General features: G+C 32.1%; 1 protein-coding gene across 1 annotated transcript; it reads right to left on the bottom strand.

The window, feature by feature from the left end:
• Positions 1–692: 692 nt before the first annotated feature.
• Positions 693–6,067, bottom strand: TPS04 (terpene synthase 04). The gene is made up of 12 exons (XM_089625978.1): positions 5,746–6,067; positions 5,439–5,622; positions 5,151–5,368; positions 4,925–5,048; positions 4,726–4,835; positions 4,350–4,564; positions 3,091–3,206; positions 2,907–3,005; positions 2,593–2,814; positions 2,361–2,493; positions 2,012–2,254; positions 693–1,330 (listed from the first exon to the last, which is right to left on the bottom strand). Exons 1-12 carry the CDS (start codon positions 6,065–6,067, stop codon positions 782–784), a joined length of 2,535 nt encoding a protein of 844 aa, XP_089482104.1. The 3' UTR covers positions 693–781.
• Positions 6,068–13,282: the final 7,215 nt, after the last annotated feature.

Genomic DNA, 13,282 nt, shown 5'->3' with positions numbered 1-13,282 from the left:
AAGTGCTTGAGTCACGCCACACATTAAACACTTGGGTTGAGTGAAAGTGCGAAGATCTCAAATTCAAAAAAGTCTGAATTAAAATTTACAGGCAGTATTAAGAAAAAACACCCTAAATAAATAATAGTTACGGTAAAACATACATTTGCTATTGACTACTTGTCGATTAGTGAATTTAAGCTGGCCACAACTCTCGACGCTTAGATGATATATTGATATTGCACCAAACTTTGTTAATAATTTCTTTATCTTTATTTCACGCATTATTTGTTTGTTGATCTCATTTCTCGGAGTATCTTGTCATGCAAATTGCTAAAAATATTATGTGATAACTTGTTTGAGTAAACAGAATTTTAATATATATTCATTCGATGGATCTATATTACACATTCTATAATTTTAAAGATTCATAAAAATATATATATATATATATATATATATATATATATATATATATTGCACCAAACTTTGTTAATAATTTCTTTATCTTTATTTCACGCATTATTTGTTTGTTGATCTCATTTCTCGGAGTATCTTGTCATGCAAATTGCTAAAAATATTATGTGATAACTTGTTTGTGTAAACAGAATTTTAATATATATTCATTCGATTGATCTATATTACACATTCTATAATTTTAAAGATTCATAAAAAAAAATATATATATATATATATATATACATATATAAATATATAATTGAAAGTCCCTATAAAATCTCATTCTGAAAAAGAAATAATCATTTCACACACTTACAAACTTTAATAACTATAAATATGCAACTTAAATGAAGGATAGTTTCAAGCAATCTAGATTGAAGACCGATTTTCTATCTTCGGATCTCCGAGGACTCAGACCTAGACGTCCTTGAATAGACAAACTAACGCTCTTGATGACGAAGCTTTTGAAGGGCTTTTCAAAATTACGACGATGCAATTTTATTGTCGAGCGCTTTTTGGTGGACACTATCAGAGGAAAAGAATGTACCAGATCCGCTGTGATACTTTGACGAGGAGGCTTCTTTGAGACGATTCCGGAATATTCTATAGGGACATAGATTGCTTTGGCAATGTCTTCAAGCATCTCGGTATTTGAATCGTACCGGTTTGATGTGTTGAAGAACATCTGAAACACTCTCAAACCGGAAAGGTGAAAAAGCCGGCAATCTTTCGGTAAATCTGAAAGGCCGTCCATGAAAACATGTTCGAGAAACTCTCCGCTCTTTTTCTTTAGTATCTCTCTCACAAACACGACTGCATCTTCAATGTTGGCCTCTGGATTATTTTCCAAGTAGAGTGACACTGAGTTTATCTTGCCTTCATCTATTTCCTTCTACACCACATGAGGGAAAAAGAAAGGAGAGAGTTAGAAAAAAAATAAACACAGTAAAAAACTTTGTTCAAGATGAATAAATGTAAAAGGGATACACACAGACGAAGCCAGAAACTTAGTTCAAGGGAAGGAGTTAGGGCTAAATATAAATTGGGGGGAGGTGGTATAAATTTGTAACATTGTAGATTGATAACTATTTTAATTATCCAATGAAACTATTATTGACGTTTAAGCTATAATTATTTTTAAAAGTTGTTATTGAGGTAATTCTTTTTTTAAAATAAGTAGGAGATTTGAGGTTATAATATGTAATTATTTTTTACAATAAGTTATGAAGGGGAAATTATTTTTAAAATAAGTCAGGGGCTGAGTTCACCTGGCTTCGTCCATATTAAGTCATCTAAATGACGTGTTCCTTTCCTTACTTTCTATTATTGGCTTTCCTTTCTCTTGTTAAGTGCTCTGCGTAGCACTAGATCATTTACTGTTTCATTGGTTAACTATATAAACTCTGTAATCTGTAATCGTTGCTTGGTTGAGTTAATCAATTCATCTCCTTCAATCAATCTCTCTCTCAGATCTTGATAGTCCATGGATAGTTATACACAGCTTTTTCATCTTATTTTCCAGGGACGAATGATTAGACTTTTATTTTTATTTTTTATGGGGGGATTAGATTACCTGGTAACTTTGAATGTCATTAAGAAGGCGAGTAATGATCATGAGTAGCTTTGTCAAGTTCTCATATCCGCAGAGTAATTGCGAAAGATGTAGTGTTTGGTTCAAGAAACACAGCGCCGGAAGCACTATAGTGTGGACGGCGATCGATATCATCCCGACTCTCATATATTCCTCCATCGACGGTCTTCTCTCACTTCTTCCCCACTCGGTCTCCGTTAGCCATGATACAAATGTTTCATGCCACTATATATATATATAAACATCGCCAAATAGGAATAATGAATTACTATCTAATGATCAAGTAGAGAAGAAATATATGTATATATACTTGTGTAATTATTCGACTCACTATAGCTCTTAAGTAACTCGCTATCTCAATTCCTTTGCGTTCATTGGAGAGCCTCTCAGCCATTTCACTCACAAGGTTATCAAGGGCATCAAATATAACCTTACTGTGACCGGTCAAGCCCTTTCTGTCCCATCTGGAGAACAATCATGCATTAAGCCAAATTAGATACTCATTGGCATTCAAAGTGGTAATAATGAAATGACAAATATACATATATATTTATATTATATACCTCTTGATAGCATTAGTAAGGCTTCGCAACTCATCCAGATCAGACCCTTTCATATCGAAAAAATCGTCCGCGACTGTGATTATGATGGCGCTCTTAGCAACAAAGATTCGAATATCGGAATCGTAAGGTAGTGAAGATGAACTAGCAGCCACTGCAAAGTAGCAGTAAGTTGTTTTCTCTCTTCCGAATCCTATATTGCTCAGTCCTTGCTCTTTAGACCACCTAATTAATTTATTTCCAAGGAATCAATGTGTTACACATTGTTTTTTTTTTATTATTATTATTATGATTTTCAATATTTCTCACTTATGTACCTTTTCAACTCGTCCAACTCATTCTCGTAGATACTCTGCTTGAGTTGATAGTTTTTGGCCGCAAGATCGAGTAGTTTGTCATTATGAGGTTTTGACAGCCTGTTTACTATTTTGTGAGCAAATCGTGTTCAATATTATACAAAAACAATTTGCCGTCCGGTCAGTATATATATTTTTTATTTACCTTTGAAATGAAGTCTTTCCTGTCCAGAGAATGTTGGATTTGTTTTCTTCGATCCAAAGCCTGTGTTCCAAATGTTCCAAACGAGCCGTCCATGGAAGATCCAGCTCGTGCTCAATCTATAAGGTCAAATTAATTCATGCTTTTTTAGGTAAGATATAATAATTAAAATCCGCGTTAGTTTTTTTAAAATAAAATATTTGTAATAAATTCTTTATTCGTAATTGAAAATGTGAAACTGGAAACTTCCTTTTGAATGATTTCAGTCACACATCCCATGGGGCCGGAGGTATAAAGACTTTTTCTCCACACGAGTCAACATAAAAACGAGTACATTAATTATATAACTGTCCCACACGAACAAAGTATAGAACTTTGACCGGAACATTCGTGGTAGAATTTATTTGATTTACATTATTATTTTTCTAATGACGAGGTTGTATTTATGGGAGAATGAAATTTATGTGTTCAAATTTATATTGTTCATATAAATTGTTTAACATTAAAAATAAATAAACTCTTTGTTCATCTTTATATAATAATCTTATGATATATTTTACTTATTAAGCAGCTCGATGAAAATATATTTTTTGAATAAATGAAAATATAATTTCTATTATATCAATGTGTATGTATGTATGTATTTTAATTACAAGTATACACTTGTCATTTTATGTCATCTAAATGAACTTATACTAACAACAACTCATTATAGAGGCAATTTTATCGAAACCTTATATCATGCTCTACAACAATATCAAAGTAGAACCATAGGTTTCATCGAAACTCTTTTTCGACCATCTAATATGATCTTGATTGAGAGTTATAAGTATATTTGCGTATTTTGAACTTCCAAAGAATAAAATAATAAGTATACAAGAATCATATAATCACATCAACTTCTTAGTCAAAATTCAGTGAGTCCGGCAAGGACTGTGTTGCGGAAACATTTTGATTGTATACGGCAGGTTTTTTAAAATCAACCTTATTATATTGCTTCCCTTTTGGCCTTTTAAAAAAAAAAAACAATTTTTTTAGACTTTTTTTCTACAATATAATAAGCCAAAAAGACTCGTACGTACAATCACATTAACTCCAGTCAAAATGCGGCAAGGAAAATGCTAACTCAGACTAATACGGCGGAAAATATAAAGATGCTTTTGGATTAATTTTAATTTATTTATATTTATCTGTATCAGAATCCCTTAATCTAAAATAGCTCGAATATACTAAAAAAAAAAAAAAAGAGTAGTGAAAAATACCAATCTGCGGAAAGGATTTGGACCACGGGCTTCACGTGAAATATATTTTTCCATTAATTTTCTTGAAAAATCTTTTGCCTCTTGAAGCTCTGTCTCCTTTAAAAACATCACATCCGTTGCTCTATGAACATTTAATAAAACTGCCACGAAGGAGTCATAGTCGCTTTCAATAACCTGTCTAACATCATCATCGTACAAAAACATGCATAATTTCCCTGCACAAAAATAAAATTAGATAAAAATAACGGCTACCTTTTAACGTTAAAAATAAAAATCCCTGGGCTATGTGGTCCATGCATGTGTGATGTATTTTCTGACGTAATAAATTACAACGTAGAAGAAAATTTCATTTGACTAAGTAAATTAAAAGCCTTACATGGCGACACATCATAGCTACTCATCCTTAGCATCCGAAAAGCTAAACTCTCTTTCATTAAATTTTGCTGTATCGACGAAGCTGATTTCCCATTAATAGCCCTGTAATTCCTGGATAGATTTCGACACACGATATCATGTATAGATTTTGTCGTCGACGTTCTAGTGATAATAAGATCATCGACAAATTATGAACATACTTGTGAACTTGATCGAGAATCTCTTTAGTCTCCCGCGCAAAATACTCGGACAATCCCAGCCTTTGAACGTGGTTGACAACACAAAGCTTGATGAGCTCTTCGTCTATAGGATAACTCGAAGGAACTGCATTTGTTATAATAATATATTACCAAGCAAAACATAGTACTTCGTAAGTGTTTCGCTGAAACATTAACTTGAAAGAATATGAGTCGTGTTATAGCTAACCTCCTTTGTTGGAGAATCTATGAGCTAGAGACTCCAAGTAACGCAAGCACTTTAAATTTCCGGTGGACATAAATGCAAACGCTGTAGCAGATGGAGATCGGAATAACGAGCCATCGTGACCGTCCAAATGAGCAATGATAATATCTCTATCCACAGTGTACCATGACGGTAAGGCTTCAATGCAAGAGATTATATGTTGGTTCTTGCTATCTAGTCCCCTACACATTAATCACAAAATAAGTACCATAATTTGTTTACGTATATATTTAAAATAGAACTAGTACGTACGTTTTAAGAATCTGTTTTCGGCGGTAGAATAAATGTGACAAGTCTAGCTCGATCTTCATGTCGCTAAATCGACGGAGCACAATTTCGACCATTCCAGGGAAAATGATGGCGAAAGAAATGGAACTGTGCTCTTCTGCTTCTTTTACAAGCTTATCCGCTTCTTTAGAATTTATGTACTCCAATCCTGCAACAATAAATTATATAAACATAGCAAAGAATATTATCGCGAGTGTTGTCAAATGTCCAACATAATGCACCTCTATATATAAATTATACATATTATATATATATATATATATATATACACCTTTGTTTATCATTTTAGTCCCCACTTTCCAGGTCTTGAGCGCAAGAATGCAAGCGAGAGTGGAGATAAGACACTCTTGTCCGTGATCAGAGTCTCCCCAAAACCCTAGCTCGTTCTGGTTGTTGAGAACCCAATCCAAGCAATCACTGAACATGGGTTTGAGTGGCTCGTGGGAATCGGGTATCATGGCGAGCCATGCCGTGTCATAAGGAGAAGGGGCTAAGAGAGAGTAGCTATCGATATACGGTGAAAAGACCGCCTCTTTAGTATTAATTGATCTCAGTAGAGCGTTAATCTCGGACAATTGCGCTTTCAATTCCATAGTACTTCTGAAGATTTGAGAGTAAGAATTACAAGTATTGGATTGCTAAAATATTGACAACGTTATTTTCGTTGTGAAGTTTGAGTACATATAACCCGGGAAATGTGGCTCTATTTATAGTAGTTTGAGAATTTAACAACCAGGTATTTGGCTCTACTATAGTAGGTGACATAGGGTTCGTGAGACTAAAAGGTATTTTAATTAGGATCGATCAGGTAAACAATCACATTAACAGTTTGACATTGCTAAATAGTCAATATTTCCTAAAAATTAGGTAAATAGTTATTTTCATATATTTACAGACGTAAATGTTAGATAGATAGACACTTTCATTTATTAGGTCACGTTATTTTTTTAGTTATTTACTTAAAATTTACAAAACGTTGACTATATAATAATTACAAACGTTTTAATTGACTATTTACCTAATTTTTGTTTTAATTATTATCAGGATGTATAGTAAAAGTACCCTCGCGACAATGATATGACAAAATAGTCATTAAAACTAATACTAGTAAAAAAGTTAATTTTCAAGAGTTGTTAAATAATAATTATTTTATAATTACAAATATATACTGGATATTATTGTCTAGGACAAAGAGAGATGCCCTTACGATTTTCTAGAATTTTGAATCGTTTCCAATGTCGTTTTGAACAGCTAAAAACTGTCCTACCAAAATAAATGACATGGACGGTACTACACAATAACACAAACATGATCATGTCTGCTACAAATTAAAGGTGTTCTTACTTTGAAAAGTAATAATATCATAAAGACCCAACGGCCTTCCTCGCAATCTTAACGCACCTTCTCATAATTCTTTAAAAAAAAAAAAAATAAAGAACCCAAAATATTACTCTCTGTCTGATTTTTTATTTTTCCTTTTGAAAGCTACTCTGTTTGTTTTGTTACTTGCCAATAATTCCTTGCTTATATATATTAAATAAAAAATAACCATTCGAAAATAGCCATAATTCCAAACTTCTTTTTTTATACATTCAATAAAAATATTGGCATTTAATACAAGTAATATACCACTCTAAAGCAATTTACGATAAAAAGATTATTTTCACCAACTACTTTATTTTTGTAAACTTTATTTGTTTCATCAACTTTTTACAAATTTATGTTATATATATATATATATATATATATATATATATATATTACAAATTCTTTAGTTTAAGTTAATTTTTACATCGAAATAATAAGGTACTATAACAACTAAACTATATTAGTAATCAAAGAGTTTTTGTAGCCCATTTACAAGTCAAGTGAGTCACTTGCTATATCTCTAGAAATTCAAACGCACAAGTATTGAAAGAAGAAAGTAAAAAACCAGACACTCCTTTAAAGTTCGAAGGCGCTTCCAATCCGAATGAGCCACTTTTTCCTGCTGAGCTCTGCCTCCTGAGCGCATTTTGCCTCAGAGTTGTGCGTGAAAGCCGATAGGAACTTTCCAATAACTTTTTGAGCAACTGTGTGCACACACAACAACATGATCTAGAGAGACTAGCTAGCTTGCCTCCACATTTATCCATCCCAAATTCTCAGACTATACAGATGTTTGATCTCCACAACATCAAACTCCTTTGACATTTCCAATGCTCTAAAAAAATTCTATGCAACTGATTCTCCACCTTGCTTAGGAACTACTCAACTTCCATACTCTCCTTGCAATTAAATTCACAATTTCGGCGATTCCAAATCTATTATGCGATTATTGGACTGAAAGCTACAAACTCCAAGCTTGACTCCAGCTAAAGACCGATCGAGGTCCTTACCACTTTCAAACCATCAGCAAGTTAGCTCTCTATAATTCAATCGCATGGGACTTTGTTCAATCTGATCCCAAAAACGAGACGCAAACTAGACTTCTCTAAAAATGGAGTTTTGACTTGTCGAAAAATAGCTTCCACCGGGCATGAAGTTTTGACTTGCAAAACAATATCGGTACAAGTCACTTCCTCGCCAAAATTCTCCATACCAATTTCACAACACGCACTTTAGACTATGAATTTTCATGACCGTGACTCCCCTCTAATCAAATCTGTCTCTATTCGTCTTACGTAGAGAAATGAATTTTCATTATAATCTTATCCGCAACGTAGGGCTTGAAAACCTGTCCAATCAGGCTCTCATCCTACACATGAGCTCTCGGAAATAATAATATCATGACATTACTTAATAAATTGCAGAGGAGATCCGCTCTAGCTAAATAGCGAATTGAAACTAATAAAACTGTAAAATAGCAAGAATTTGTCTAAAATTAATCAAATAACTAAAATTTACAAAAATGTATGAAACCAGGTGTCAATAAATCTTTTGAGAGTGGTTAATTATTGCTTGTATACCAAGGGTTAATATTTTTATTAACGGTGTCAAAAAAATTTGGACACTTAACTTTGGTTATTTTACTAATCCGTTAATTTCGAATATTGATTTTTGTATAATTTTATATATATCCTATGAGAAAGTACTGCATGAATATCCAATAAGAAAGTACAACACAATTTCGAAATAGATCGTGCTTAATTATCGATAGAAATAAAACAGGACATTCATATACTAAGTTTCCGGATAGAAGATCACAACAATACATACTACTAATGATTTCAAAAATGACTTCTGATTATCCTTTCTAATGCCGGTGGATACATTAATCTTGTATATACTCTAGACCAATGTGATTGTCACTTGTTACGACATAGATATCACTGTCATTTGATCATACTGAAAATAGAAAAAACGAGGCTAGCTAATATTAGTCAAGAACTTGGTTTCTTGTTTGGTTATCTATATAATGTGTAAACTACGGCTATAATGTTGTTGTACTTTTTTAAGATAAAGTCCTATCGTTCCCATTAGAAATAAAACTTGATATTAATTGCATGCACTATATAAAAGACTGCTGAAGCATGAAATTTCTCTCATGCTTAATTCATTGAATTAACCTGCCTTCTTTCCCTAGAATCGCATCATCCTTGTCATTCTAAGAACCAAACGTATATAATAGTTTGAATATTTGTTTAGTGGCCATTAATGGCCATGTTACAATCTTTGAATAAAGATTTGGGCTTAAACCTTGTACTTGTATGACTCCTAAAATAATCAGACAATAATATAGGCGCACAACACAAGTACGGCTTAATAAGTATGGCGTGTAAATACTGGTACGTTGAAGTGTCAGAAACAAATACATATTAACGTGAGAACTGCGTTTATACGTGTTAAGATATCTGCAAACGACATAAAGACTGACATTTGTGATAAACGACAGCCAATATGCTTGTAGCTGTCCTGATGAGGTGGCACAATCAAGCACAGTGTCATTGGGTGTCAACAAACACACATACAGCTCATTACCAATTCATTCTTTAGTGTTGTATTTTGTAAATATCTGATTGGCTATTGTAAAACTTTAATGTGTAACTCTTACTATATAAAAGGGAACGAACGTTAATGAATAAAATTGTAGCTGCTAAAATTACTTTTCTATCTCTCTTATATTTCTTGGTTTGAATGAACGTTAATTGAACCAATACGTATATATTAGTTTGAATTTATTTAGTGGCTATTAATGGCCATGTTACGATCATTGAATAAAGATTTTATTAAACCATGCACTTGTATGACTCCTAAAATAATCAGACAATTATAAAGGAGCCCAACACAAGTACGGCTTAATAAGTATGGCGTGTAAATACCGGTACGTTGAAGTGTCAGAAACAATCGTTTGTTACAAAAACTAATTAATTCACAGCCGTGGTTTGATTTGTGATCAAAGCAGAGCATGTGATACACACCCCATGTGATACAGCCGGGAGTGCTTAATAAATAGGAAAATGTCGAGATCATACTCTCTATCTGTTTAACTAAAATGATGAAATTATACCATGAAATGGATAACAGTGTCACCAATCTCTCTTTAATTGATATTAACTCTTATACAAGAAAAACCGAATCAAATTCAAAACAGTATCTTAACTTCCAAATTTCCAATTTTGAAATAAAAATAGCCTTACATTGAAATTAAATAATAAAATTCATATCTCCCAAGAAATAACTTCATTCTGTGTTCAAATTACAACTCTGGATCATGGGTTCTCTGTTCGAATCTGTAATTTTGATTACTATCAACTGTCGATTTTTATCATTTTACTTCTTTTTGCGTTCTTCACGATTAAGAGACTGTTGTTTTTTTTTTAGTTTTTAAATAAATTACATATATGACACGAATGAATAAAGATAAATAGTGTTTACATATAATTATTATAGTCAACGTCAATGAAAAGTCAATAAATTTTTTTTTTGTGGTACTGTTGTCTATTTCAAGGCATAATTTCGTCATTTTAATTAAACAGAAGGTATGATCTTGACATTTTTGAAAATATTTCACTAAAACACAAAGTATATATGTGTCATTTTTCCTCATAAATATAGATATGAACAAGAATTTTCTATCGAGTTATAATCAACACACCTCATCGCTGACATATACACTGCTCTTTAATTGGAAGAATACAAAAAAAAAAAAAAAAAAAAAAAAAAAAAAACCATTCGATGGGTGTCGAGTCAGACTCAGCCTACCGTGTGAATAGTGTTTGAAGTCTTAATTTTACAGATTCCAGTCAACTCCTTGAGAAAAGGAAAAAAGGAAAAAAAGAAAAATTTGATTTTGAGAGGAAAAAAAAATTAGTCATTTACAAATTCAATTTTATTTCTAAATATTTTCGTAGAGAGCGGTGGTTCTTATCTACATTATTATGCACGCGCAAATTCTATTGGAGATTAATTGTGATTGTAATTTTGTCTAAAATGATTGATTTGATTGCAAATTCTATATAAACTTCATTTAAAAACAAAATAAAGAATATAGATTTGAATGTACAAATTGACTTTGAAAAACAAACCCAAATCCAAAGAGCATGAATTTTTGTCTTCATTGTGATTTTCATACAAAAATTCCACACATTGACAAAGAACTAAGTTTGATAAACAGAGATACAGTTTATACAGAGACTTTCCGGAATCAAGGAATTATTGGTTTACAATTTTTGTTGGAAAAATATTGTTATTAGAGCATGAATTTCAAAAAAGCAAAAGCATGACCGGAAATGTACTAAAACTGGGCTAGAACTTCCACAAAATCCTTTAAAAAGACCCATGACGCTTGAATGACCTCAGTTGTATTATGTGGGGTTTTTTTTTTGTGCTACCGGTAGCTTTTTTATTTGTTACTTTATTTTAAAAATAGCGTGCTTACATTTTTTTTACGATAATAATATTTTGGGATCTATTTAACTGGTTGTATTGTTCACAATTTAATTTAAAAAGAAAATAATTGTTCACCGTTTGAAAAATGTTATTTAAGAAAAGATTTTAATCGCCATTTAGAATGTTGCACTTAAATAATATTATTTTTGTAAATTTCCCATAGAATATGGATGTTTAACAAGAGAAGCTACATCTGAGCCTAAAAAAGGCTATCTTTTCAAATTAAGTATGTTACAACCTCGGACTATCTACTTTGATTTTTCAATACTACAAAAAATGTAATTTTTTATTGCTCACATTTTATTAGTTTTCTTTCTTCATTTTTATATCATAGCCACCACCACCACATTCATTATAAATATAGAGATATTATTCTTGAGGCGGAGCTCATCGGAGTCAACGTGGCGACAAGTTTGGTGGCCATTCTAAGATGGAGTAAGTATTTTTAAGGATGAGATTTTGGACTGACCCAATATCAAATACTGGTAATAATATTGGCAAAAGAACGTTTTCCTGTGCTTCCTGACATGTTAAGCTCCACTTATTCTTGTACAGTCAAAAGGGGTCGACTCTGTAAAAGATGAAAATTTTTGCATTTAATCCTTGTAAGATCGTCAATAATGTACCAAGGGTTTCTTTAGGTATTTTTAAGGATGAGATTTTGGACTCCCTCAAGATGTCCAATGTTCCCTCGACGTACACTTATGTTCTTCTGTTTCTATTTTCTTAGGTTTCTTCTTATATTTCAAGTTTTTTTGTGTGTGTTTGGAATCCCGGTGAGGCAAGCTTTGCAACACATTCCCTTTGTGCATGGAATGTTAGCTCCGGTTGGAATGACCTTTTGGATGTAGCGGATATGCTCCTCCCTATGTGCAAGGAATTTGCTCCTTATGTGTTTGAATGAATAGTTTTCTCAAATATATAATTAATAAAAAAAATCTCTAATGTTTGTGAACTTTTAACAACTAGTGTACCATCTTAATACAATTTTTTAAGTGATTAAGCCACCAAAAGTTTGTGAATTGCTAAATAGCCATTTTTTATTTATTTATTAATTATAGGTAGATAGCCATTCAAATGATGTGTCATCATGTGAACAATTTGAGCATTCCATATATATTCCTTTGTATATTTGATAAGTGCGATTCATTCACACATATCAATGCTTTTCGAGTAAGAATCGAGACTTGTGCTTAAGACTTTTGATGTTATTTTTGTAGTTTCTTTTGCAGGGCCGGCCCAAACTCACCGGGGGCTCTAGGCGATTCAATATTTTGGGCCCTATAATACTAATAAAAATTTAAATTTTCAAGGTAAAAAATGTAAATTTTTTAAAAAAATGGGCCAAAAGTGTAAATTTTTAGTATAAAAAATGTTAAGCAACTCAAAAACTGTTTTTTAGTTTTTGAGTTGAAAAAATTGAAAACAAAAATTGAAAACATGTTTGGTAAAGTGTTTTCGGAAAAAAATTTCAAAAATTTTTGAAGTTGTTTTGGAAAAAAGTAAAGAAAACTGAAAACAAATAAAAGCTGTTTTTGAAAAAAAAATTATTCTCTTCTCTCATCTTTCTCCTCATCTTCTCTTTTCATTCTTTCAAAAACAAAAATGAAAACTATACCAACCACTTTTTTCAGTTTTTTCACTTTCTCAAAAACAAAAATGAAAACTGTACCAAACAACTTTTTGAAAACAACTACAAAACAGTTTTTCAATACAACTACAAAAATTAGAAAACAGAAAACAAAAAACTTTTTGAGTTAGCTACCAAACACAACCTTAAATTTTCTTAAAAATAGGCAAAAAGTGTAAATTTTTGGGGGCCCATCCATATATGATTCCCTAGGCCTGGGCTAGGCCCGCCTTAGCCCAAGGCCGGCAGTGTTCTTTTGATTTTATAGGTTATTAAGGAGATACAAGTGTTATGAGGGTAATTGAGT

This window comes from Urtica dioica, chromosome 9, assembly GCF_054948205.1.
Source record: "Urtica dioica subsp. dioica isolate 48M chromosome 9, U.dioica_male_clone48M_v1_H2, whole genome shotgun sequence".
Taxonomy (NCBI): domain Eukaryota; kingdom Viridiplantae; phylum Streptophyta; class Magnoliopsida; order Rosales; family Urticaceae; genus Urtica; species Urtica dioica.
The sequence above is the reverse complement of the archived record's forward strand: the minus strand, read 5'-3'. Positions and strand labels throughout refer to the sequence as shown.

Bases quoted from the DNA above. Each gene is read 5' to 3' on its own strand.
- TPS04 (XM_089625978.1), bottom strand. From the start codon at position 6,067: ATGGAATTGAAAGCGCAATTGTCCGAGATTAACGCTCTACTGAGATCA. The intron at 5,623-5,745 runs GTGTATATATAT...TTATTGTTGCAG, and splicing joins GACTAAAATGATAAACAAAG to GATTGGAGTACATAAATTCT. The intron at 2,815-2,906 runs GTACATAAGTGA...TAAATTAATTAG, and splicing joins GAGTTGGACGAGTTGAAAAG to GTGGTCTAAAGAGCAAGGAC.